The 27,796-nt window shown below is 38.1% G+C and overlaps 1 protein-coding gene across 1 annotated transcript; it reads right to left on the bottom strand.

Annotated features, from left to right (window-relative positions):
- Nucleotides 1–23: 23 nt before the first annotated feature.
- On the bottom strand, nt 24–26,222 carry tnks1bp1 (tankyrase 1 binding protein 1). Its single transcript, XM_065251213.2, has 11 exons — nt 26,126–26,222; nt 22,249–23,189; nt 19,741–22,093; nt 19,558–19,650; nt 4,278–4,372; nt 3,944–4,064; nt 3,675–3,840; nt 3,455–3,585; nt 1,421–1,566; nt 1,009–1,107; nt 24–742 (listed from the first exon to the last, which is right to left on the bottom strand). Exons 2-10 carry the CDS (start codon nt 23,172–23,174, stop codon nt 1,032–1,034), a joined length of 4,107 nt encoding a protein of 1,368 aa, XP_065107285.1. The 5' UTR covers nt 23,175–23,189; nt 26,126–26,222; the 3' UTR covers nt 24–742; nt 1,009–1,031.
- Between the last annotated feature and the right edge of the window lie 1,574 nt (nt 26,223–27,796).

Genomic DNA, 27,796 nt, shown 5'->3' with positions numbered 1-27,796 from the left:
TGTGTAATGACCAAGCAACTGAATCTGTTACTCAGAAACATTTTATTCCAAGAACTACGAGAAAATGAATGCATCTATACAAGACAAAATGATGTCACCTTTTATAAAATATTTAATAAAGATCCATGACCGTAAATTAAAATTCATTTGTATACAACAAAACTCCCGTTTCCCAGCTCAACCTTTCCTCAGATGAAGAGCAGCGATTTACACGACTGAAGTCTGAAACATTCACAAATGAACGACAGTAAACTGAAACACATTTAAACATCTCGTGCTTTGATTTGCTTGTGTAAATGTTGATCCAAAGACAACAAGTAAAAAAAGAGCACTGTGAGTAAACTGTAGAGAATTAAAGAGAATAATCTTATTTTACAAACATTCAGAAACACATGATTGTGAGATTTCTCCTGTGGTTTAAAGTGCAGTATTGCATTGAGATCACGGATGGACGACCTGACACATTCAGCCACGGATCAAACGACATCAACCCGTTTGTGTTCCTGGGATTTTGGGTTTTTGGATGAAAACATGATAAAAGTAAACATAATTAAATGGCTTTCATTGTTCCAGTACTGAAAAGTGTTGTAATAATATTTTAGATGAGTCTCTTGTTAAAGTCTCTGATCATTCTGACTGTGAGCATCGAACATTTCATTGCACATCATCATCATCCTCATCATCATCAGTTCCTTTGGCAGCTTGATGACATCACAGACCTCTCTTCTTCTCTGAATTCATTCTGTAAAGTTAAAACAGGAGGATTAAACTCCTAAACAACTTAAAGGTGATGTGTGCAAACTATTGGATGTAACAATACTTTCTTCTATTCCAACTTAGTATTAAATCTTTTTGTAGAGTTTGGGTCTGTAGATGTGACTCTCTGTCGCCCTCTAACTGGAGATGATCAAAACATCATGTAAAATAATACAATGAGTGATAAAACCAAACCACGAGTAGTTCCTTTTTTTTTTTTTTACAATTCGTGCATTTATGAAATATTCTCACCTGAGCATCTGATATCTGTCAGTTCATACGTCACTTTCAGGTTGACTCAAACGCTTCTTGGATTTGAGCTCAAGCAGCCAGGAGGGTGAAGCGCCGCCCCTAAAGATTCATATAAATCATAATCATTACAGTTATCTCTCTCTCATGTTTATCACATCATTCATTACATGTCCACACACAGTTAAATGACATCCCAGAAACAGATGATGCTCCATTAGCAGTATCAAAGGTCATAGGTCAGTGTAAACCCCACACATATTGTTGCATCCTGACCACAGATGTTTATAAATATCAGATACACACACTGCAGTGTAAGTGGATCTTTTGTATAATTTTTACTTTCTGTTCAGGCAAAAATCTTTCTTCTTGAATAACCGCTCATATATTTTTGAAGTGTTTCTGCAGAACTTACCCGCCGTCTTTGCTGTCAACAGGGGGCAGCACTCTGGGGCCGAGAGACCTGGTGGGTGTGCGAGGGGAGCGAGCGGAGACCACCGGAGACGTTTGATCATCTGTAGCTTCAGCTTCCATCCTTACACTTCTTCTCTTTAGCTGTGCCTGTGAGATGAGATCAGAGATGAGATGAGATCAGTGTTTGAATTGAGGGGGGGCTGGGGTGGACCTGGACCCCATATAAAACACAAAAATATAAATTATGGGGGTTCCCTGTTTAAAAAAAATAAAATACTACATGAATTAAAAATTCTCGTGCTGCACTGCCACAAAGCGATAATCATTCTTATAATTTGAACACTGAATGAGATCAATATTGAACCAAAACACTGCAAAAAATGACTTTCTTACTTAGTATTTGTATATTGTTTTCAGTACAAATATCTAAAAATTCTTAAATTAAGATGCATTTCCTTGATAAGCAAAATGACCTAAAAAATAAGTTTAGTTTTTAGTAGGGATGCACCGATACCACTTTTTTAGAATACGAGTAAGAGTACGAGTACTTGCATTTCAGTACTTGCCGATACCGATATCGAGTACTTAATAAAAAACATGATTTAAATTTACAGGTAACACTTTAGTCATATAATTTAACAAAAAAACAAGGGACTAGTTTTCCAGTTTGTTGTAAACTCTGTCTCTTTGGACAACACAAGAGGCATTAACCCCTTACACGCCGCTCAAAAATAGACATTTCTCAGACCGTGGTATCGATCCCTGGTATCAGGGGACTTTTAACGAGTACGAGTACTTTAGAAAATGTGGTATCGAGGCCGATACCCGATACCAGTATCGGTGCATCCCTAGTTTTTAGTTGTGCTGTGCAAAGATTAATTGCCATTACAAGCAATCTGCCAATGGGGTAAGCAAAAAATTTTGAACATTTTCCTAAAACCCTAAATTCAAGAAAAATTCAATAAATTTGCTTATCCCACTGGCAGATTTTTTTGTTTGTTTTATGCACAGAATCACTTATATTTGATATTTTTGGTCTAGAAACTAGACTTATTTTCTTTGGTCGTTTTGCTCATCAAGAAAAAGCATCTTAATTTAAGAATTTATCGGCCGATTTTTTTATCGGCAATAGCACGAGAAAGGCAGATACCGATTGTTTATTAATTAACTGCATAAAGAAATCCATCATATGTAAAAAAAAAAGAGTTAATATTGTTAATAAAATAAATGCTGAATAGCAAAAATCACCTTTGAAGGTTGTCATGCTGTCTTATTATATTTGTTTTAGCTTAATTTGTTCCTCTCTTATTAGGTTGGTCAGTTGAATGTTAATTAGATCCAATCCATGTTCAGTAAAAATTATTTGATGCAGAAATAAACTAGCTAATAGACCAACTTAATAGTATTGTATACAAGTGTTTAATATCAGTATCGGCATCGATGTCGGCCAGAAGTTGTCTGTTTAAATCGGTATCGGCCCAAAAAAATCCTATCGGTGCATCCCTAATTTTTTGCAGTGTAATTAGATTTTTATTTTGAGAAACTCTTATACTGCACTTTGTAGTCTGGCAGGTTAAGTAACCAAACTCATGAAAGTGAGGGTGTCTTACTCTTAACAGATGATATGTACAGTAAGGTCATATAAATGTGTCAAACACTTTTCTTTTATCTGGCAAAGATCATAAACAGCTCAAGCTAGATCCCATAGGCACACGTAGATGTCTTCTACCCAGATTTACCATTACATGAAAACGCCTTAACCGGCCTACAAGCAGTTTTGTTTATTTGTGCATGTCTCCTTGTGTGAAAGATAAACTGCACAAAGAGAAGTAAGTGTAAAGTGCTCTCAACTCATGCAGCTGACCAATAAACTGTCAAATGTTAAAGATTTACAGCTTCTGCAGACACGAGTAGAGATACGACGGTTTAGTTCTGTGAGACACCTGCTGTCAAGTTTTCTGTGTAGCTGCTTTATTGATTTGCATTTAAAACAGATAATAAGCAGATGTATGATCCTGTTAATGTTATTCTGTACCATGAGTGCTGATTGGTCCACTCCAGGAAAGAGAGGAACTCGTTTAGGCTGACTGGGAGTGGGCGTGGCATCTTTAGAAGTCTCCTCCTCTGATTCAGAGTCCTGTCCGTTAGAAGACGGAGCTTTAGCATCTGTAATAAGTTGTGATAATTTGGTTGATTAATCGGTTTTAACTGCACAGATGAAGATTTTTGTAGATATGATGATGATGATGTCTGACCCGTGGAGTCACAAAACCTCCAGTCTAGATTGGTTCCCTCTGTGAGAGATGGCAGAGCCGCACGCTGTCGGACGGCACGAGACGGTCTCATGCGTTTAATACTTCGTTTCTTCCCCAGATCAACTTTTGAGCGTAACAAACTTGAGTCCAGAAGAGGAGCTGCAGGCTGCACAAATGTTCAACACAAACAAACAAACACATAACTTAACAATATAACATCACTATGAAGATAAATATATTTAAACACAAGCTCATTATAATAAAAGTACCTGAGGAAACAGAATGGGTTCAGGTTCAGAGACGTCTGGTGTGTCTGAATCAATGGATCGTCTCGACACCTGAGATGTCAGTCTTTGTAAAACCTGGTTGAGTCGGTTCTCTGCACCAGGACTAAACGGTTAAAAATGAAAGATCTGTTTTATACTCTTCATGACCAGTAGGAGTCAGTCTGAGCAAACCTAACTCACACAGACCTTCAGTCAAATATTTGTTGTATTTGGGAGAGGTTGTTAGTTTGTTTACCAGGTTAATCACAGCACGATCAAACAAAACTACAGTAAGAGTGTGAGATATATTGTTGGTGTGTTGTGTTGTTGCTCTTACTCATCATTGGAGTTATTAGTTTCATCAGTCTCTCTGATTCCATCAAACGGGTCCTGTTCTTCATCTTCATCTTCATCACAGTCCTTTAGTTCAGTCTGTAGAGACACAGATTACTGTCAAGTCCTGCCGTATTAAAGTAAACATCAATGACTCAATACCTCAGAACAGCTCTGTGGAAAAATACCTTTGGCAAAGGTAACATATTTTCTTTCCTTTTACTATCATTTTATCATTCCAGAAGCTCATCAGGTGACACATTCTTGGCATTAAGCCACCAAAAACTGAGCAAAGTAATAAAGTATGACAAAAACTCATACCAAACAAACACCAGGACAAAAATCTGAAAGATCAAAGTAAACACAGCACACACACACAGAAGAAAAAGAGTTGAGATCACATGACACAGTACACTGTACATAATAATAATAATAATTCATTACATTTATATAGCACTTTTCTGCAGCACAAGTGCTTTACATCTCAACCACCACCAATGTGCAGCATCCATACTGCGCCCACCACACAGTGGAGAGGAGACGGAGTCATGTAGCCAATCAGTGATTAGTAAGCCAATGGGAAAGTTTGGCCAAATGCCAGGACACATCCCTACTCTTTTTCAAATTACATCCCGGGATTTTAAATGACCACAGAGAGTCAGGACCTCGGTTTAACGTCTCGTCCAAAGGACAGTATAGTGTCCACATCCCACAGGAGACCACAGGATGAGCACCGTCTCACTAACACCTCTACCAGCAGCAACCTGGTTTTCCCAGGAGGTCTACAATGGAGGTATTGACCAGGCTCAGCCCTACTTAGCTTCAGTGGGCATTGGGCTAAAGGGTGATATGGCTGCTGGTATAACAGATAGACACTATAACAAGATGATTTTATGTCTATATGTTTAATGACTTGACATGGACACATTGCTAAAATGAATGTCTTATTTAATATATAATATTTGTCTTGTTTTCCAGTAGTGTTGTAGTCAAGACCACCTTAACCGAGACCAAGTCATGACCAAGACCAAGACAGGCCGAGACCGAGACAAAGCCAAGACCAGTGCAAGTCACTGCATTAAAACACTTATGATAAAATGTGGAATATGCATATGATTAGGCACTTCTCGTGTGTGTGTGTGTGTGTGTGTGTGTGTGTGTGTGTACCTGGTATTTATCACGTTGTGGGGACCAATTGTCCCCACAAAGATAGGAATACCAGTGTTTTTGTGACCTTGTGGGGACATTTTGATGGCCCCATGAGGAAACAAGCTTATAAATCAAACAGAATGATGTTTATTGAGAATGTGAAATAGCAGAAAGGTTTTTGTGATGGTTGGGGTTAGGGAATGGGGCAGGTAAGGGGAATAGAATATTCAGTTTGTATGGTATAAAATGCATTACGTCTATGGAATGTCCCCACAAAACATGGAAACCAGAATGTGTGTGTGTGTGTGTGTGTGTGTGTGCGTATGCCATGAGAGAAGTTGATAAAATAATAAAAAATAATAATAAATTGGCACCGTAAAAATCTGTAAATTATAAGAATTAATTAATAGTTAATGATAAAAAATACATCAGCTGTGATCTTGACTGGTCTTGAAATAAAATTCAGAGTCCTCTTCGTTTGTTTCCGAGATGAGACCAATACCTTTAAAAAGTGGTCTCAAGACCGATCTCAAGTACTACAACACTATTTTCTAAAAAATAAGACACAAATATCTAAAAATTCTTAAATTGAGATACTTTTACTTGATAAGCAAAGTGGCTTAAGATTTTAAGTCTTGTTTACTGAAATAAATGATGAAATTGAAGAGATTAAGTCTTAAAACAAAAATATCTGCCAGTGGGGTAAGAAAAGGAAACTTAAATTGAGCTTATTAAATTAAGTTGAAACACACTGAAAAAAAATGACTTTCTTACTTAGTATTTGTGTCTTGCTTTCAGTACAAATATCAAAAAATTCTTAAATTAAGATGTATTTTCTTGATGAACAAAATGACCTAAGAAAAATAAGTGAGTTTCGTTGCAAAACGTTGTTTTTTTATTTTTCAGCAATCTCAATTTTTTTGGTTGTGCAATCCAAATAATAAAAATTCAACTGCATTTGTTTTGTTTTGATTTAAACCTTCATAACTTAAAAAATACAGCTATGTAGCACCATAAAACAAAATAATAGCATGATAACATAATAATAAACAGATTTATCTTGTTTTGCAACGAAACTCTTCAAGTTTAGTTTTTAGACAAAAAAATATACATTTTAAGTGAATTTGTAGTTTGTGACAGTTTTGTTTATGTGTGCATGTCTCCTTGTGTGAAATATAAACGTCACAAACAGAAGTAAATGTAAAGTGCTCTCATCTCATGCAGCTGATAAAGAAACTGTAAAATGTTAAAGATTTACAGCTTCTGCAGACACGAGGAGAGACACAACAATGGTTTAGTTCTGTGACACCTGCTGCTTTAAGTGTTTAAGAAAAGAGTAAACTTATTTCAAGATTTGTTTGCTCATTTTAAGCATCAGGTAATTTTGCTCATCAAGAACATAAATCATGATTTAAGACTTTTAGATATTGAAAACAAGACACAATACTAAGTACTGTTTTGACATGTTTTAGTATAAACCACTTGATTTTCATAATGTATTTCAATAAACAAGACTTAACATCTTAAGACACTTTGCTTACCAAGATCTCGCTTTAAGAATTTTTATATATTTCTACTAGAAAACAAAACAAAAATACTAAGTATAACCCAAACCCTAACCCCAACCATCACAAAAACCCTTCTCCTACTTCACATTTTCAAGAAACATCATTCTGTTTGATTTATAAGCTTGTTTCCTCATGGGGACCTCAAAATGTTCCCACAACGTCACAAAAATACTCCAATCCCTTTTTTTGTGGGGACAAATGGTCCTCACAACGTGATAATTACCAGTTACACTCACACACACACACACACACACACACGCACGCACGCACGCACACACACACACACACACACACACACACACACACACACACACACACACACACACACACACACACACACACACACACACACACACACACACACACACACACACACACACACACACACATGTTTTGAATGTCATTCTGCTGATCAAACAGGTTCATGTAAAGTTTTGTTACCAGGAGACAAAAAACAAACTCTCCTAAACAGAATCTGTGTGAGATGACCTATAAATCCAGATCAACTAAAGTTCACTTTATACATCCATCCAATCTGATCTGAGTAGAACTCAAATAAAGCATTGTTCTGTCCACCACACCCCTCATTCATTTCTGTGTTTCAGACACACAGCCAGAGCTTCTTAAAGGTGCAGGCAAGTAAGAGATGTCTTCAGGGCAACATTTTGTGTTGACACAAGGACAATTTTTTTGTAAATAAAACCTAAACCCATCCCAAACTCCAACAATAACCATAATTGAACCTCTGCAATCAGAGGGAAAATATAAGTGAAAAACAAAAGTCAAATAATCCTGGTTGTAAGATTAAACTTGAAAACAAACTGTATACTTATTTCTAAAATCTTATTAGTCCATCACACAATGTTGTCATGAGGACATCAACCAAAGGTGCAGTGTGGTTTCTCCTGTCCCGTTTAGTAAACTAACAGTGGGCCATCGGTATCAACAAATTCCTGAAGATCTGTTTGTTTATCCTTCTACGCTTGAAATGCAATATTAGCATTGATGTGCATTATATGCCTGGGTGCCAGCGGGTCTGGAGTCGCTCCGTGGTGGTGCTACTATGCTCGAACAAAAACTGTTCGGACCAATCAAACTGTCAGGGCAGGCTTTATATGATGATGGACAGATGATCAACAGTAACGTAATCAACCACGTCACCAAAGCGCACGTGTTGAATCCGTTTACAACAAACACAGCTGCCACTGGAGAATTGAGATGTGAAGATTCTGCCATTGAGTCTGTTTTAGAAGATATCGACAGCGCATTGATTTTAAAAGAGGAACAGAGAAACGCGATCAAGGAATTTGTTGATCGAAAGATAATTTATCGTCCCTACTATGGGATTCGGCAAAGGTTTAATTTATCAGCTGACTCCGGTGGTCACTAAGAAGATGGGACACAATGAAAATGGGCAACTCGGTGTGCACGACAATGTGGATATAACTAGCGGTCATTGCTAGCTCCTTTTCAGAAGCCTGTGGATGAAGTTCATCTAACTTACAAAATCTAAGAGATAGTCTGACTTAGTAAATACCTCACAATGTTGTGATAGGAATGAAATGTTGTAACTCAGTCTTAGTACAATCATAATATTAGTGTCATTGTAGTGAAATAACTAGCAGTTCAGGTCAGGCTGCAAAAGAAGCCATTTCAACATATGTCGCACACTCGGTTGCTCTGATTGGTTGTAGGTCTATCCAATTAAGTGCAGAGGTATTTTTTTGTCCTGGTTCAGTTGAAACACAACCCATAATCGAAGCCCAATGGAGCGGTATAATTCTGACTAGAACTGAGTATGACAACGTCAGGCTACATTATAGTGTAAAAAGTCAAGGAATATTAGATAAATATTTGTAAAGGATCAGAAAAGAGGAGTAAAACAACATGGCTGTATTAAGAAGTTAAATATGAAATCACTGTGCAGAAATGCAGAATAACACAAAACTACACTAAATCAACCTGACTGCATCAAAACACAACAATGACAAATCATTTAAATCCACTTTTACCAGTGCATATAAACAAACAGACTTAACCGGACCTGAATCAGGAAAATGATGAAGCTTTCATTTGTTTAGTTAGTCATCAGGGAGAGGACCGAGTTTCTCCTCTACTGATCTCAGATCAGCCATTATGAGTACACATGCGCGCGCACACAAACACACACACATGTGTCTGTTGTAACACATGTCAATCTAAGGTCTCTCTATCTACAGTGTGTTGCCAGGTTAGCACAGAATCAATCTGAGACAGCTGCCAAATAAAAAAGACTTTATGAAATTAAAGGTACACACAGACCCAACATCAAAAGTAAAAACAAGCCTCGACAACTCCAGATTCCAGGTGAAATAATTCAAGAACGCCCAACATTGTGTACAACACTGACAGAAAGCACTCAAATGATGAAAAGCAGAGAAACTGTCCAACGCTGATCTGTCTTTATATTCAATAATAACAATCATTTAACATTTAAGATTCACCAAGCATTATTTTGTGTGTTTCTGACCTGCAGATGAAAACTAAAGTGGTGTAAATATCACAGCCATTCAGAGACATTCTGGTTATTCGGAAAGTTGACATATTCAACGCTGTGTTTTATAAATATTATGTTTAGATAGACAAACTTTTTATTTGATTTCATTGAGAACACACATGCCCATCAACTGGGGGTCCGCAGCCCACACATTTCTCTGTCCAGAAATATATTCTAAATATATGCTAAATACATTCTGTAGGAAGTATGCTCAATTGAATATATTTTTAAAATTTGAAAATGTATTTAGTTTTAACCTTTATATATCAACATTTTAAAGCAAGCAAATACATTTCTAATTTTACAACCCATATGGTAAAAAACTATTATTTTCCAAAATATATTTTATTTTAAATATATGCTAAATACAGGCTACTATATTTTTTAAGTTAAAAATTTATTTAATTTTAATCTTTTTAAAACTATTTTGTTTACAGCTATCGTAGGTTAGATATATTTTAAATGCTTTCAAATTTTTTAATTTTTAATGGCCAAAAAATATATTGGTGAAAAATATTCCTAAATATATTTTTTTGTATATTTTGAAATATATTTAAAGGTATATTTAAAAATATATATTTTTGCCGTATGGGCCACAGGGTGTGTATGACAGAACCACTGATGTATATAAATGACAGGATTGCACATGACGTCACAAGTGTGAAGCCACCGTGCCGCCATATTGGTATTCCCAAACATTCTATTAAATGAATAGAAGTTATAAAACACTACTTTACCAGTCTCTGTTTTTATATCTGAAGTCTCACTGTACTTTATTACAACGCAAACGTCCTTGCATGTACATAGTAATTTATTTAATTAGTATATTTTACTTTTTTAACAATGAGTTACTAAACATTCATCTTCATTACACGATCAGATCAGCGGACAGATTGAAGCATATGTATTATTAATCACAAACGTGCTTAAATCTAAGTGTGTATTAGTAGGCTACATGTTAACGATATGCAAAACATGGTAATAAGCATCACACTTCTGGCTGACGTCAGAGCTATTCAGGCCAATCAGAGCGTACAGTAAGGGAAATCTGGAGCTACAAAAATGTACGGTATGTGGAAAATTGAACCATAAACCACTTACTTTAATGTTTTCTATAAATCTCTTATCCTGCCCGATTAAAACATAAACATTTCAAATAACATCAGAAGTAAGAATTAATTTACGTACACAGCCTAAAAATTCATCTTGTGTGATTGATATAATGTAAACTGGGTGTAAAAAGTCAACGACTCCCTCTGCCTTTTGGGAATACCAAGATGAACTCTCACTGTTATGTTAAAGAGCACCTCTTTTATTGCTAAAAAAAATGTTATTTTGTGTATTTGGTACAATACAATGTGTTCGCATGGTCTATGGTTACAAACACATTATTTTCCACATAATGTACCCAGGGCCGCCTTAACCCAATGTGAGGCCCTGGGGCTGAGATCTTTTGGAGGCCCCCCATACCCTCAATTTATAGTCTCATTTAAAAAAAATAAGTGTAATATCTAGGTAATCTACATCACATAATGCATTAGTTTCTTTCAATCCATAAAACAGTGAGTTTTCCCTCTTTGACCCAGAAGAAGACACCATAATATCATTATTAACATATCACTGAGCACACTTGAGCATAAACACAAGACACTTTATTTAACAACCACACACAGTAACTTGTGGTGAAAATAAAACCAAAATGTGTGAGAGTATATATGTTTATAAGCTTTATTGTTTTTGGAATATACAAATTTGCAGAAAATTGCACACTAACTAAATGCTCACCACAGTTTTAAAAATATAAGAAGTTAAAGTTAGTTTTAAAGTGAAAATGCATTAATGTTAACAAAATATAAGTCTTTATAGACAGAATCTTGTTTTTTAATCAGTTATTTATAGGCTATTGAAGATATAGTATTGTATTTAGTATTTATGCATACGCATGTAAAACGAACTCGTATGAATATGCACAAAACAGACAGGGAACATACCTGTAAATAAGATCTTTAGATAAGGAGATTATAAATATGAATGGTGCGATCAGGGGATGATTATTTGAGATGGTCTTGTCGCGCTTTGACTTGCACATTTACCGTTGCGTCGTCTTTCTAAACCAACAGATGTGTACTGTGAGCTAACATCGCGTCAAACTACATCGCAACAGCTGCGCACGCGTCACTGATATAAACGCGAGTAAACTTAAACTTTATAACAACGAACAGCATTAATATGTTTGGGAACTCCTTTCTTTATTTGGCGGCACAGTATCTTGCGCACAGTTGGAGAGACTTTTTGCACGCCAGAGACTCAGACAACTGCACGAGCACAGAGAGAGCGAGCGAGCGCGCGCGCGAAAGAGAGAGACCTGCAGTGCTTATTATGAAATTTCAGAAATGACTCTTTCATTTGTTGGTGGATTATTTCCCGTTTCTCTGTCACATTCAGTCTAACATGCTGGAATGACAAGTTGACAACGCGCACTTAATTACATTACGCGGAATAGAAAAATCTGTTACGTCTGATATTTTATTTCAAGGTAAGTTACGACGGACCAATCAGCAGCCATGTAACGTGCAGTTAGAGTGATTGACAGATAACCTGACAAGTTACAAAACAATATGAACGTGAACTTGGGAGGCCCCTGAACTTGGGAGGCCCCTGGGCTTCAGCCCAGGTAAGCCCGTGCATTAAGGCGGCCTTGAATGTACCGTAAATTTTTGTAGCTCCAGATTTCACTCTTTCCCTGGAACGCACGGATTTGAAAAGCTCTGTGTCCCTGATTGGTCAGCTTATCTGTACGTTGTGATTGGTCTGAATACCTCTGACGTCAGCCGGAAATGTGACGCTCCTTACCATGTTTGAAAGATTCGCTTCCAATGGAATGCTAACAGGAGTTAACTTACAGGCGTGAGGAATTATGATAATGTCGGTCTTTACTACATCACCAATCCCAGGAAGTAAACTGTTTCCTACAATCTAAAGTGTGTTTTTTGTAGTCCAAGAAAAGAGATTTATGTTGGAGACAATAACTTCAGGGTTTGTACCTTTTGCATATTGTTAACATGAACTAATACACACTTACACACCAAAGGAAATGTAAAATCATGAATCGGACAATAGGTGCTCTTTAAACGCTCTATGCATAGTCCTGTCATTTAAATAAATCAGTGGACGGAACTGCAGGGGGTCCGCCAAATTATGTTTAATCACAAGCATTTTTTTTTTGTTAAAAATGTAAAACCCGTACAAAACGTTACAAACAATGTTCACTTAAGTTGGGCACGTGTGCAGCCATGTAGACTTATGGAAGGTGCAGTGCAATTTTAGCTTGTGGACAAAAACGAAATATCTGAAATCCCAAAGTAAATGATGACGCGAGTTATCGTCTCCAATGTAAATCTCTGGGATTGGTGATGTAGACAAGACCGAAATTATCAGAATCCTCCCGCTTCTGACTCACAGCCTGTAAGTTAACTCCTGTTAGCAACCGAATCTTTCAAACATGGTAAGAAACGTCACATTTCCCGTTGATGTCAGAGGTATTAAGGAAAAATAAGATTAGCTAGCCAATTAGGGACACAACGTTTTTCAAATCCGTGCGTTTCAGGAAAAGAGAGTGAAATCTGGAGCTACAAAAATGTACGGTATGTGGCCAATAATATGTTGATTTTAACAATAAACAATGTGAACACATTGTATTATACCAAATACACAAAATAATGTTGTTTTTCAGCAAAGTAATAGCTGCTCTTTAATACAATAAAGCAGCTTCTCGTACTTTACTGCTTATTTAAAAATGTCTGTTACACATTTAGTATCAGGGGGTCCCTGCTTCATGCCTCTCTTTTCTCAGGGGTCCTTGCCCTGAAAAAAGTTGAAGACCTCTGCAATAAAAAGAAACTGCAAGTTTTCTAACCAATAACTTTTCTGCTGCTAAATATAGAGACAAATATGAGACCACCAACTTCCAATTCCTTAAAATCATGTGGAAGAATCTAGAAAAAGAGTTTAAGAGGAAATAAAGCAGACAGACCAGAAGATAAAGATAAAGTCGTCTATCTGAGATACAGTACAAACATTCACAGCTTCTGAACACTTCTGGATCTTTGTGTGTCTCATAAACAATGCAGTATAATAATGTGGATGAATTTATTGTGTAAAGAAGCCATGCTGTGAATCAGAGAATGCTGCAAGTCTTACGCGCGTGGTGTTTGACGTAGATGCGCGCCTGCGCAGTGAAAACCGCTGTCGGCTTTGCTGAGAAAGATTTCGCAAGGACTGTCGACCACGAGAGGCGAAACTTCTCAGCGGTGAGATGGCTCTCCCTAACGTTCCCAACCTTTCTTCATCTTCCTCCACGGTTCGCTCACGCTCCAGAGTGCCCGACACAAACTCCACAGCCTCCTGTAACGAACGACGCATGTTGCCCATCCAGCCGGACACCTGAGTCTGAACCTCAGACAGTTTATTACCCAGATTCTGCATCTTCTGTTACCCTAACAAGTCCCTTTGGAAAACAGGCGGTTTAATCTTTCCAGGAATGATTTTATCCAGTTGTTGAAATTGTTGACATCAAAAAATTGTCAATTCTTTCAGTAGGCTGTTTGGGAAAAAGGCCCAGATTGGAGGTCTTGAAGACTTTATAGTCAACAAAGGCACAAACCAACGTCAAACATTTTAATCTATAGATTTTCCCAGTGAATCAGCAAAAACCAAACCTGCCCATCCCTGATAAAACTGCTTCAGTTGTCCATCATTCCTCGACACCTTTACTCCATTAAAACATGAAACAAGTTAATCCATTCTTCAGCTTTCTGCTGTACAAACTCCTCTTCTTGACTGGATAAGATACAAACTAAACTTGACTCGTCTCTTGTGCTTTAGTGACCAGATCCCATTTCAACACACAGCAATATTTCTCAGTAGCCCACCTCATATGCTTGACACGCTGCAGGTATGAACAAGTACCGGAAAAAGACACACCCCTCAAATCCAACCAAAGTTCAGAGAGTGAGAGAGAGAGAGAGAGAGACAGAGCGAGGGAGAGAGAGAAAGTAGGAAGGGATTAAAGAAGATTTAGGTTCATGTTTGAATTTGTTCAACTGTTAGAAAGAAAAAAAGAAATAAGACCCATTATGAGTTTTGTGATAGTACACTTACAAAGATCAACTTCAAACTAGAAAAATGTTTATTGCTGAATCAGAAGCGGTTTGTATTTGTAACACCTGGCTGTGTGATTTTACCTAACGTTTTAATGCAGGTAAATACAGAGGTTCATCACTAACATCTGAGTAAAGCAACGATCAATAACACCCTAATAATTGTATAACTGTGCGTTCACACCAGACACGGAGGAGGTGGCAAGTGCGAGTGATTTACACGTTAAGGGTGTACTCACACTATCCAAACCCCGCTCGGGCGCGTTTGACCCCCAAAGCCTGGTTTGTTTGACTAGTGTGATCGTTCTTTACCGCGGCCCGGCCAGGTTGCAGAGGTGGGCTGGAGAGTGGTTCACTTGAGCTCAGCACGATTCAAAAGGTAAAGACGTCAGTTACGCGACCACTTACCTTCATCTGCCTCCGTAAAAAACGTTTGATGCGCGCAGCAGAGTTACGTGAATGCCCGAGCTGCACACGTGACAGATCAACTAAGAAATATAAAGACATGTGAGAGGGCAGTCTGTAATCGTGCACCAAACGAATCCGAATAAAAACACAAACTTATCTTTAAGGTGGGTTCCAGTGTTAAGAGAGCTTTACTTCCTGCTTTTTTCAAAACAATTGCATCTTAATGACGAAAGCGCGCCCGGGCTCGGATCGATAAACGTACAGTGTGAGTGCATGCATCTGGGGGAGTAGGGAGGGGTGACAATCCCGCTGGGGCATGGTTTGGTTTGGATAATGTGAGTGCGCCATAAGTCAATGCAAAGACACGAATTGGCATCCTGTGGCGCGGTACTTGTGAATGGCGCTGATGACACATTCCGCGCGAATTGAGCTTTGCCGCGGGACATGCGTGAGTTGAAAAAATCTGAACTTTGGCAGATATTCGCGCCGAGTTAACCGATCAGGAGCTTGCTCTAGTAGTAACGTGATTACAGGAAGCGAGCAGTCGCAGACATTTCCATGTGAACGACTAGAATTTCACGCGCGAATGAAGCGAGTAAACTCAAAATGTTCAAGCGTCCAAATATGTGTCAATAGTGTGTTTTTGACACCTCTATCACGTCTGGTGTGAACTAGGGTTGTTCTGAATACCATTTTATGAGCTTTGAAGCTCTAGTAGAAATAAAATTGAAAATTCAAAGCTTCGGAAGGAGGGGCTGAACATATTTTTCTATTTAATAAAGGCAGGAATCTCTCTGTGCATGTGTGTGTCTATAGTTTTATTATGTGGCGGATGTGTTGCTGTGGACCCAAGGGAGTGTAGTGCCTTTTTTTTCGTGCAATATGGACAAGAGCAATACTTTTAATAAGGTAGCCTAACATTTTTCTAACAAACAAACAATACTGTATCAGAAATGAGCAGCACAGTAATTACTGACAACGTAAAGGGTAGGCCATTTAAATAAAACAACGAAAAAAATGAACGAATAACCCTAACCCATACTTTCAAAATCAAGTTTATTTATAACACTTACACCATTCAATATGTTTTTTCATCAGTAGAACAATAAAGAAGATATTTTGCAGAAACCCCAGTGCTCTGTCATACAAGTCAACCGATCCGCCACTTCGAGAGCTAAAGCATATATATCCAATCAGTGTTGGGGCTAGTTACTCAAAAAAGTAATATATTACGTATTACATATTACTCTCAAAAATAGTAATGCCTTACTTTACTTTATTACTCCCTGGAGAAAGTAACTAGTTATATTACTAGTTATATTACTAGTTACATTTTTTTTCTGGACAAGATTTGGGCAAGCCACGGCCAAGAAAATGCTGGCTTCCTTACCCGCTACCGGACGTGGGGCACAGCGTTCGGAGAAACATTAAAGAGTGTGCACTTCACCGTCAAGTTATTTTCCTTCCGTTGAACGTAATAAAATATGACCGAATCTCCACCCGTCGAAACTAGCTTTCTGTTGCTGGGAACCTTCCTCTGAAAAAGAGCTTGCCGTTGTTGACGCTTCCATTTTCCCGATCTGTCTTTGAGTGTGCCACTGCCGCTCTGTGCTGCTGGCTGCCGGGTGTCGACCAATCGGTGATGGTAAATGATACCTCGTGCCAAACTTAGACCAATCACTGTTCCATTCACGCCCACCTCCCCTTCCCTTTTGTTCTCTGTGTTTTGTGCCTTGTGTGATGAAGGTGCTACTGGCGAATGTAACTCAAGTAACTAGCTCAGGAAAACTGTAATAATATTACCATTTTGAGACGGGTAATGCCTTACACTACTAGTTACTGAAAAAAGTAATATTATTACAGTAACTAGTTACTTTGTAACTAGTTACACCCAACACTGTATCCAATACAAAAGTAATCCTTCATAACCTCGTGTGACATATTGACGTCTTGTGAAGCAAATCAATCAGTTTTTGCAAGAAACTGAACGTTATTTACAACACTATTAGCGTGAATGCCAAAGCAGAAAGCGTGCTTTACGTTCGAGGCGATCTTCTACTGGTGGTGTTTGGTGGTTGTTGGCTATGTATGTTGGTCTCTCTGCGCCACCTATAGAGCGGGAGCGTGAAGCGCACTTCCTGCTTGGCAAAAGCTCTGCATTAACGCTGAAAAAAAAATTTATATATATATATTCGAATCTCAAAACTGAAAATCGAATGTCAACCTACGTAACGAATATTCGAATATTCTGGTCCAGCACTAGTGTGAACGCACAGTAACAGCATGCTAAAAGTCCCTAAGATCAACGTAGCAATTTGCAATTGCACACCAAACCCCTGAAAACCACTCATACAAGGCCATTTCTATTTTATTGTGAAATATTTGCTTGATTATGGGAGCTCACCTAATAAGATCATGAACTGCTGAATTCAGTACAGTTTCATGTTGATCTCAAGCACTTCTGTTGCATAAAGAATGAACATAAAGCACCATTCCAATTATTAATTTGCATTAAATGTTGCATTAAAGGGTGTCACAGAGACACATAAACAATCACATAGCCATTACCAGCCAAGACACAACAGCTTTTAGCAGCAAAGAAAATATAGATCCACTTTCAGATTGTCAAAACATTTACATAATTTGCCTATTTCTGTGCCAAACTATTTTGGAAGAGAAACTGGTGGATTATTTGCAGCATGCAAAAACACTGTTTTGCATATGAATGGACTTCACCATCCTGACACAACATGTCATGTCTAAAACATCAGCTCTAGACCTTTGCAAATCATTTACATGAAGTTCAGCCCCAAAAATCCCTGCTTCCTTGATGTGCCCTTACAACATTTCACAGAATTCCCATCAAAGTTCTATTATTGATGCCTGCACAGACTAAAACTCGACCAAAGCTCAACTCAAGCTTGACCGAAGCTTGACCGTAACTCGACTGTAACTCGACCGTAACTGGAGCTTATGTTGAACATAAAACAAGCTTGATGCATGCTCAACTCAAGCTTGCTTCATGTTCAAAATAAGCTCATTTCATGCTTGACCGAAACTCAACAGCAATCGACCAAAGCTGGGCTCCAGCTTGACTCAAGGGCTACCGAAGCTAGACTCAAGCTCAACTCATGCTCGAGTCAACTCAAACTTGACTGTAGCTCGGCTCAAGCTCGAGTGTAGCTCGACTGTAGCTTAATTCAAACTCGACTGTAGATCGACTGTAGCTTAACTCAAGCTCAACTGTATCTCAACTCAAGATCAACTGCAGCTCGGCTCAAGCTCGACTGAAGCTTTATTCAAGCTCGACTGTAGCCCGGCTCAAGCTGGACCGTAAAAAACAACCCCTGCTAGGTAGTTTGTTTGTTTCTTACAGGCCAAGTCAAAAGAGTGAAGTCATGGACCTCTATGATATACTTGTCCCTTAATCTGACTCAGGTCCCTCAGCAAATAATCTATGAAATTTTTATTTGAAAGTCTGATGGATAGGGTATTTTGTATTCATGCCCACTGCACAAACAGGGGAGGGAGGAGTTACAAGCTATTAGGTTAAATCCAGTACACTGACCCCTGGTTTCACAGGCAAGGCCTAATGCTAGTCCAAGACTAAGACACATGTTTGAGCGGTCTTGGCTGAAAATAACTTGCAATGACAAATCTTAAAATAAGCCAGTGCTATTGATTTGTCTCAAGATAAACACCAGTAACATCTTTTTAAAGGCATGTTTGCTTAAACATTTTACTAAGGCCTAGTCCTGGCTTTAGGATAGTCTTGTTTGTGAAACCATGCCTGTTTCTGTACATTTAAGTCAGTAGGCTTTGTTTGAGAACGCCTTAGCCCTGACTCAAAAACAAGCGTTATATAAAAATATACACATGCATCTATACACACATACCCACAAGCGCACACACCCAACACAAAACAACATCTACTGTGGCGACATCACACTATTCCGTCACAAGACACCAGTGAGAAATTCCAACATGACACAAAGATCAAACGAAACAAAGGATTTGTCCTGAAGTCTCTAGTCAAGCCTACAAGAGTCTCGTATCAATGCTCAAAACTCAAAGCAAATTATATTTATTGCTCTCTCACCTGTGGCTAGTAAAGATCTTCATGTAGATGATTTAAGCTGATTTTCAAAATGATCTAAAGTATGTAATAAACAAACATTCTAAACATTTGGGAGGTATAGAACTTCATAAATAATGGGCGTTTTCTGGGCACTGACTCTGTGTGAACCTGCCAGTGGGCGGTGCTGGGCGTAACTGAGAAAGCCCTCAAATGTCCTTCATCGCATCATCTTTTCGTTTCATATACAGTCACATGGCATGAACCTGTGTTGTAAACTACACACATTGATTAAGCCACACAGTTTTTAAACTTTAGATGTGGCTTGAAGATGACAGTGGGTCCTATTTAGCTTATTTTCAAAAACTCTAGAACCAGCTGAACCTCACCTCATGTGATGTGACCTCATCATGTTCTGATCCCAACAGATCTTCTGGTTCAGACTCCTCTACAATCTGTGGCCGCTTACTGATTTCTGAGTTCTGTAGATTAAAATGGTTCAGGTTCAAATCTGATCAGTTCATCCACATTATTCAACCGTATGCAAATTGCAATAGATTTTTAATCTCGACCTGATCTCCACTTAGTCCTTGGAATCCAGGATCATTGGATTTGTATTGCAACCAATCAGGAGTTTCATTAACAGTAGGAGATTCTCTGGATGGAGATGGTGTTGAGGAACGACGTTCCCGGGTTCCCCATCTCCGTGGTTTAACAGAGAAGTCATCGTAAATCACTTCATCTGTCTGAGGTGAGACAGTCTTGGTCCGAGCGCTGGACTCTACTCCCCGTGATGGTTTTGGTTCTTCAGTATCAAATGATATCAAATCATAACTGGTAGGAACTTCCTCTCTCCCATACCTCATCTGCAATCTCTCATTTTCTCTTTCCTGTCTCCATCTTTCCTCCTCTTCAATTCGTCGTTTCTTTTCCAGCTCCCTCTCTATATTTAATCTCTCCTCTCTTTCTCTTTCTTGTCTCATTCTTTGCTCTTCAATGCGTCTTTTTTCTTCCATTTCTATCTCTTTTCTTAGCCTCTCTTCTCGTTCCTGTCTCAATCTTTTCTCCTCTTCGATTAGTCTTTTTTCTTCCATTTCTCTCTCTTTTCTTAGCCTCTCTTCTCTTTCCTGTCTCAATCTTTTCTCCTCTTCGATTAGTCTTTTTTCTTCCATTTCTCTCTCTTTTCTTAATCTCTCCTCTTTTTCTCGTTCCTGTCTCAATCTTTTCTCCTCTTCAATTTGTCTTTTTTCCTCCATTTCTCTCTCTTTTCTTAATCTCTCTTCTCTTTCCTGTCTCAATCTTTTCTCCTCTTCAATTAGTCTCTTTTCTTCCATTTCTCTTTCTTTTCTTAATCTCTCCTCTTTTTCTCTTTCTTGTCTCAATCTTTTCTCCTCTTCGATTCGTCTTTTTTCCTCCATTTCTCTCTCTTTTCTCATTCTCTCTTCTCTCTCCTGTCTCAATCTTTTCTCCTCTTCGATTAGTCTTTTTTCTTCCATTTCTCTCTCTTTTCTTAGCCTCTCTTCTCTTTCCTGTCTCAATCTTTTCTCCTCTTCAATTAGTCTCTTTTCTTCCATTTCTCTTTCTTTTCTTAATCTCTCCTCTTTTTCTCTTTCTTGTCTCAATCTTTTCTCCTCTTCGATTCGTCTTTTTTCCTCCATTTCTCTCTCTTTTCTCATTCTCTCTTCTCTCTCCTGTCTCAATCTTTTCTCCTCTTCGATTAGTCTTTTTTCTTCAATTTCTCTCTCTTTTCTTAATCTCTCTTCTCTTTCCTGTCTCAATCTTTTCTCCTCTTCAATTAGTCTTTTTTCTTCCATTTCTCTCTCTTTCTTTAATCTCTCCTCTCTTTCTCTTTCTAGTCTCATTTTTTGCTCTTCTATTTGTCTCTTTTCCTCCATTTCTCTCTCTTTTCTTAACCTCTCCTCTATTTCTCTTTCCTGTCTCAATCTTTTCTCCTCTTCAATTTGTCTTTTTTCCTCCATTTCTCTTTCTTTTCTTAATCTCTCCTCTTTTTCTCTTTCCTGTCTCAATCTTTCCTCCTCTTCAATTTGTCTTTTTTCCTCCATTTCTCTTTCTTTTCTTAATCTCTCCTCTTTTTCTCTTTCCTGTCTCAGTCTTTTCTCCTCTTCAATTATTTTCTTTTCCTCCATTTCTTTCTCTTTCTTCAATCTCTCCTCTTTATTTCTTTGCTGTCTCAATCTTTCCTCCTCAATTTGTCTTTTCTCCTCCATTTCCCTTTCTTTCTTTAGCTTATCCTCTTTTTCTCTCTCCTGTCTCAGTCTTAACTCCTCTCTCTGTCTCTCTTGTTCCCTTTTCTCTTCAATCCTTCTCTTCTGCTCTTCAATCTTTTTTTCTCGTTCTAATCTCTCTTGCTCTCGTTGACTCTCTTGCTCAGCCTCTCTCTTTCTCTCCTCCTCCAGTTTTCTTTCTTCTTCGATTCTTTTCATTCTTTCTTCCTCTTCCCTTTTCTGTTCTTCTATTTGTTTTTGCTTTTCCTCTTTCAGTTTTCTTTCCTCTTTCGAGCGCCTCTCTTCCTCGGCACGTTTCCGTTCTTTTTCCAAATGCTTTTCTCTTTCCTGCTCTTTCCTTTCTTTCTCTAGCTGCTCTTCTCTCTGTTGTTGTTTTTCTTCTTCTTCTTGTCTCTTTCTCTCTAGATCTTTGGTTATCCCAACCCTCCTGTACAGAGGCACAGCGACATGGTTCTCTTTGTCCTCTTCAACTTCCCCCACATTAGCACCAGGTTCACCTGTAGAGCGAAGGCTCGTCTTCTTGTTTTCCAGCAATACGTTCGTCTCAGGCACGGCGTTGGGAGGTGAAGAGTGTTTCGATGGTCCGTTTTGTACAGGTGTCGACTGTGTAGGCTTCTCAAGGGATTCCTCACTGAACGAAGGTTCGTCTGAGTTGCTCGATGTCTTCTCATGCGGTTGACTGCAATTACAAAAATTGAAACGCTTTAGAAACATTTTCTTGAACATAAGATGAAAAATACATGGACACCTTGCAGATGTCTAGAAACTTAACTCAAACACAACTGCATTATAAACTCTATTAGGCCTAAAGAACAGAAATGCAGATTTACGAACCTTTTAAGGTCACCAGCAGATGACAGCCGAACTCTTGGCTCATGCGTAGTCAAGCTCAGATTCTTGATTCTCTGTTTAATATCGACTGATATTTCAGGAGATGCAGTGTCCTTTTTATTGAAAGCGTCCCTGGTATGGGAGGCAGAGGAACGGTCAAAAAGCAGACTGATGCGTCTCTTAATGCTGCTCCCGCTGATCTCCTCGTCCTCCACCTCTTCTGTCTCCACCTGTGGCTTTGAAAACCTCGACTCTATTGGTGAAAGCGGTGGTTTATCTGTCCTGCTGGTTTTGGCATCTCGTCTAACAGAACTAACCTCTCTCTCTGGTTTTGAAGATGACTCAAACATGGAGGTCAACCCAACAGAGAGACGATTTCTAGCCGGCCAGCACGCTGAAGACACTTTGGCATCGGTTGGCTTTTGTCTGAGAGGCTTTTGGTCCTGAGAACCCAAAGATTTTGCTCTGCTTCTGGGCTGAACGTCTTCAGCTGAGATGGCACTCATATCTAGCCTTGAATTTGGACTGGTTGGTTTATTAGGTTCAGGGACAGATTTAGGCTTTGGCGTTAAGGCAGGTTTTGGGGTGAGAGGGTTCGGTTTAGGAGCTGCATTTAAAGTGCCATTTGCATTTGGTTTTATGGATTCATCAATGTTAGTCTCTCCCGAATCCGATTTCCTGAAGTCGAGCGCATCGGAAGACGCAGCCCTTGAAAGTTTGCCGACTTCAATTCTTGGGGCTTTGATCGGACGGACAGTTGCGTTCCTTTGGAGGGAAAATGGTTTTGGCATAAGATGGGGCTTTGGGCCCAGCGCCGGCTTCCCCATGTCTCCAGAGATCATGGAGGCGGAAACTGAAGGTTTGCTTTGGTTAATGAGCGGCGTTGACTTGCTCAGTTCCCTTGTGGTCGCCTCCACCCATGCAGCCATGGCTACACACTGCACCTGAAGGAGAAAACAAAAGAGAAACACATTTGTGACTCGCGCTCATTTCAGTGGCATTAACAGACATTTTTATGATAAATATGATGGCATGAGGTTGACACACACGTTTAAAGTTAACATGAATGACGTCTACTGAGCTCTCCGAGAGTAATAACACATTCCAAGTTTATTTGGTGTCCTGCATTAAAGCCGCAGCACTGTCCTGTGTTGCATGAAATGCAAATATTGAATGTGGGATTTGCAGGACAAGGTTTATCATCTAGACGCACTAAACAATTTACAAGAGTTATTGAATTGCTGGTGTAAACACCGCAGTATAATAAAGTCAATTCTAACTTTATTAGCATAAAACTCTGTGAAGCTTTGTGATATTAATGAGAATGTTTGTACTGCTTATTCAACAACATCAATGATGATCTTTATTTATTGTTAATACACAGATTAGATGTCAATCTGAGAACAGGTTGATATGTCAATCTAATCTTTGACAGTGGTAAAGATAAGCACATAGAGTAAACAGACTTGTCCTGTTGTCTGTAAAAGGAAAGTCCAACATCGTGTAATTCACCTGGAGCTTTAAGCCGCCTCCCGCCAGACAAATAAATTAAATTAGATCACGTAAAGTCAAGATGGAGTTGGGCTGGTAAAGGAATGCCAGAAGAATCATCACAGGAGCTGCTGTTCATTTGTCCTCGTGTTGTGATTGACAGGAGGACCAGACGAACAAGATCCTCATGAACTTTAACTTAAAACTCCATTTAATAAATAATATGTATGTGTAAGTACGTAATTCACGTGTAGATATGTTTGTGTTTCAAGTTTGTGTTGATGCTTTTTCTAAAGTTACCCACAGTTCACTTCTTACACAGATAAGATAAACCACATGTTTTACTAAAGGTGATCACACAAATGCACTAAAAACTCTCAGTTAAGTCACTCATAAGCAGATATTAATGCATCATATCAGTCTATTCTGGCAAAGACACACAACCCAAATCCAGTTGGTTGAGCTCTCCGAGGCCACGTTCCTCTGGTTGGGCTAGATTTTTAAGCTTTCTACCAACCTAGATTTACTCAAACAAGAAGCGACTAGACGTTTTTCTGCAGGCTAAATATACACACCCTGCCACAATAAATGACCAGCATCAATCTCATCTGATATTCTCAATCCACCCTAGAAGTTCTTCTCATCCACAACACGTCATTCATTGTTAAATATCTCAGATTACACTCGCTTGAAATCAAGTGAAGCAGTCCAATGTTGACATTTCAAACGGTCACCTACGTTGTCTTATCTGTGCTCAAAACAACTTTTCCCAGTCTGGCTTGTTGGTAAATCCCTCCTCAGACTGTAGTGAATGATATTCAAACTTTCAGTGAACTTCACAAGCAGGATCTTTTTGAAACATTATCTACGGCCAGCGGGTGGAGAAAGAAAAAAAAGCTCACTTCTTGTGTTTTACACTGCAACCCAACATAAATCTGTCTTCATTTTCAACAAACCAGTCCAACAGCAAGCCAGTTTTGTCAGGTGAGATATACAGCTGGAGTAAGAAAATATGTTGATCTCATTTTAAAGCTCATGACTGCCATATGGTGCCGGCTAAAAGAGTCAATAAAATTTTTGGTTGATCAATCATCAAAGCAGCGTGTCTATACATGATGCTCATAGAACTGTCAAACGATTAATCACAATTAATCGCATACAAAATAAAAGTTTGTGTTTGCATAATTATGTGTATATGAAGAGTTTCGTTGTAAAATGTGATAAGTTTTTTTTTTCAGAAATCTCGTTTTTTGGTTTGGCATTCCAATTAATATCAATTCAACTGCAGTTGAGTAGCACCATAAAACAAAATAATAACATAATAATAAACATGTTTTGACAAAAATGTTAAAACAGATTTATCTCGTTTTGCAACAAAACTCTTCATATATATATTCACACAAATTAAATTTTTTTTTATTTATATATAAATTGAATTTATGTACACACACACACAATGTAAATGTTTCTTATCTATACATATATATACAATGTGTATGTATTTATATATACATAATTACACACAGTACACACACAAATATATTATGCAAACACAAACTTTGACTTTGCATGCAATTAATCGCAATTAATCATTTGACAGCCCTAAATCCTTTTATTGAAAGATTTGAAATACAGGGGAGATTTTTTTCCTGACATCCATTAATTCTTATACGCTTTAAAAACAGAGATGATACCTGATTTAGTCATGAAACAGGGTAAATAAGTTCACAGCAAATAGATCTGTTGAGACCTCATGCTCACTAGGAACACATGCAAATGATTATGCACAGATTTGCATGAGGATCACTTCACATCCCAGTGCAGGTCTCTTTCACTTCATCAGTCAGGAGTTAAATATTATTTATTTACATGGATTTCTGTCATAAGGTGGATGTTAATTTAGATAACAGCAGCAAGCATAAGTAACCATGTAAGGTCAACAGATTATACATGACATGTGTTTTGTAAAGTGCCATGAAACATTGATTCACACATAATCTCATCTGTAAGTATAAATGAACTTTTGTCTGTTGAGCATTACAGTGAATTAAAACATGAAATAATAATAAACAGAAAGCCATATATGAGGCAGTGTCATGTAATCTGCTCTCTGCACCTGTTAGCACTAATAGGTAACTTATCAATAGATGCCATTTACCAAGAAACTATCGCTCTTTATATTCTCTACACACTGAGAGGAATAAAATATTCACTTTAAATATAAAACATTACGACCGCGTGCCCTTTTAGATATTTGATACCATGTATAAAAGTAAAAGGTATCTGAAGTAACTATTAAATCAAACTAAACTAAATGAAATAAAAACCTCAATGAGTTTATTTACGCCATGACATGTTTACATTACACAAAGAGATGTTGAGTATTTACCTGTTTTGGCGACACAGTTGAGTTACTCCATGAGACTGAACACAATGCGCGTGAATCTTCAGGGTTCGAGGCGTGCAAGTGAAACTTCAGCGTTGAGAGGGCGTGGCGCGAAGAACGAATCACAACAATCAACTCATGAATATTACTTTGCTTGTTCCGACGTAATGCGGAAAGCTTCCATGGGCGACCAATCACGAGCGCGAATTAAAATTCATAAGCCAAGCCTTCGCTACCTGCGATTCTCTGCTTTTCAACCAATCAATGAAGCTTCTTAGGCGAACGTCACGTTAACGAATTAATATTCATGAGCCAGTGGCAGGTGCGGCGTCACCGGCACGCGCTGTAACGGCCTCGCCCTTCAACCGGACAAACCGGCTGATCAGAATAAACGTCACGGGTGTGGAAAAAACACGAAGGAAACAAACATATCTGCAAATATAACATTCATTATAAACATTTTTATTGATAAACATTCCTTAAAAACTTTGTATTGGCTTCACAATAACAAAGTAGGATAAACAAATACAGTAGGCCACGGGGTCCATCAACTGTGTGCTTACTGTCATTTATCAAAATATCTTTTTTTATCATTTATCACACCTCCATAATATTTGTTTTTCCTACTATGGAAGTCAATGGTTACCACCAACAGCTGTGTGCTTACCATCATTTATCAAAATATCTTCTTTTGTGTTCATCAGAAAAAGAAAAAATTCATACAGGTTTAAACAACATGAGGATGAGTAAATGATGACTCATTTATAAGAATTTTATTTTTGGGTAAACTATCCCTTTAAGCCATGTGCCATATAAAGTCCATTTGTAAAGTTTCAGAATTTCAATTTCAGAGTCCAGTGGTGAACAGAATTGTTGACGATAGAATGAAAAGAATCTTCATGATGAGAAATTACCATATTCATCTTGCTTTAAATACATGTTGTGTAAACAGAGAAAGCTGGAGCTTGTCTATATAAACACACTTTTTACATGAGAAGCAGTGCTGGGCTGTGGGTTTGCTGTTGGATCTAAAATAATTTAACCCACCAATAACAACATCTTTGCCAAGCATTGTGATAAAACAATCTGATCAGTTTAAACTTGAAAACTGATCTTGATAAAAATGATCTGCAGTAGAAACTGAATGACAGGAGCCACACGCACGCGCACGCACACACGCATACACTGACATCTAGTGGAAAGTCTTTGTAACTGTGGTTGAGTTTTTTTGAGCATTGTTAAATTAAACGTGAATTTTTCTGCTGTATAATACTAAATGTCAGGTTAGTTCTAATGTGAAGATGAAATAAAGTGATGTTAAATTAAAATGTAAAAATAGGTGTGGCTTCCTACGTGTGCTTGTGTTACCTGAACGTCACACCCCATAATCTCCATTATGTTTTGAACTGTTTGATCCATTTCTTTGACAAAGGTTAGATGGGTGAAGTAATTCAATCCAGGGCATGGCAGGTCTTTTACAGTTGTGTTCTGTTAGTTTTTTATTATGTCACTGATGTAAGCTCCTCCTTTGTGTCGGATATAAAACAACAACAATATTATTTGGAGAACATCATATGTCAACATCTCTCTTATAAGTCATTCAATCAAATACCAACATCACTAAATATCTGCATGGCTTGAACAGTATTACAGCTGCATGACTATCAGGTGTCA

Source organism: Paramisgurnus dabryanus, chromosome 5 (genome assembly GCF_030506205.2).
Source record: "Paramisgurnus dabryanus chromosome 5, PD_genome_1.1, whole genome shotgun sequence".
NCBI lineage: Eukaryota > Metazoa > Chordata > Actinopteri > Cypriniformes > Cobitidae > Paramisgurnus > Paramisgurnus dabryanus.
This window is presented reverse-complemented; position numbering and strand designations above follow the sequence as displayed.

Bases quoted from the DNA above. Each gene is read 5' to 3' on its own strand.
- tnks1bp1 (XM_065251213.2), bottom strand. From the start codon at position 23,174: ATGGCTGCATGGGTGGAGGCGACCACAAGGGAACTGAGCAAGTCAACG. The intron at 4,373-19,557 runs GTGAGGTTCAGC...GTGTCTCTACAG, and splicing joins ATGAGGTCACATCACATGAG to ACTGAACTAAAGGACTGTGA. The intron at 4,065-4,277 runs GTAAGAGCAACA...TTAACCGTTTAG, and splicing joins ACTAATAACTCCAATGATGA to TCCTGGTGCAGAGAACCGAC.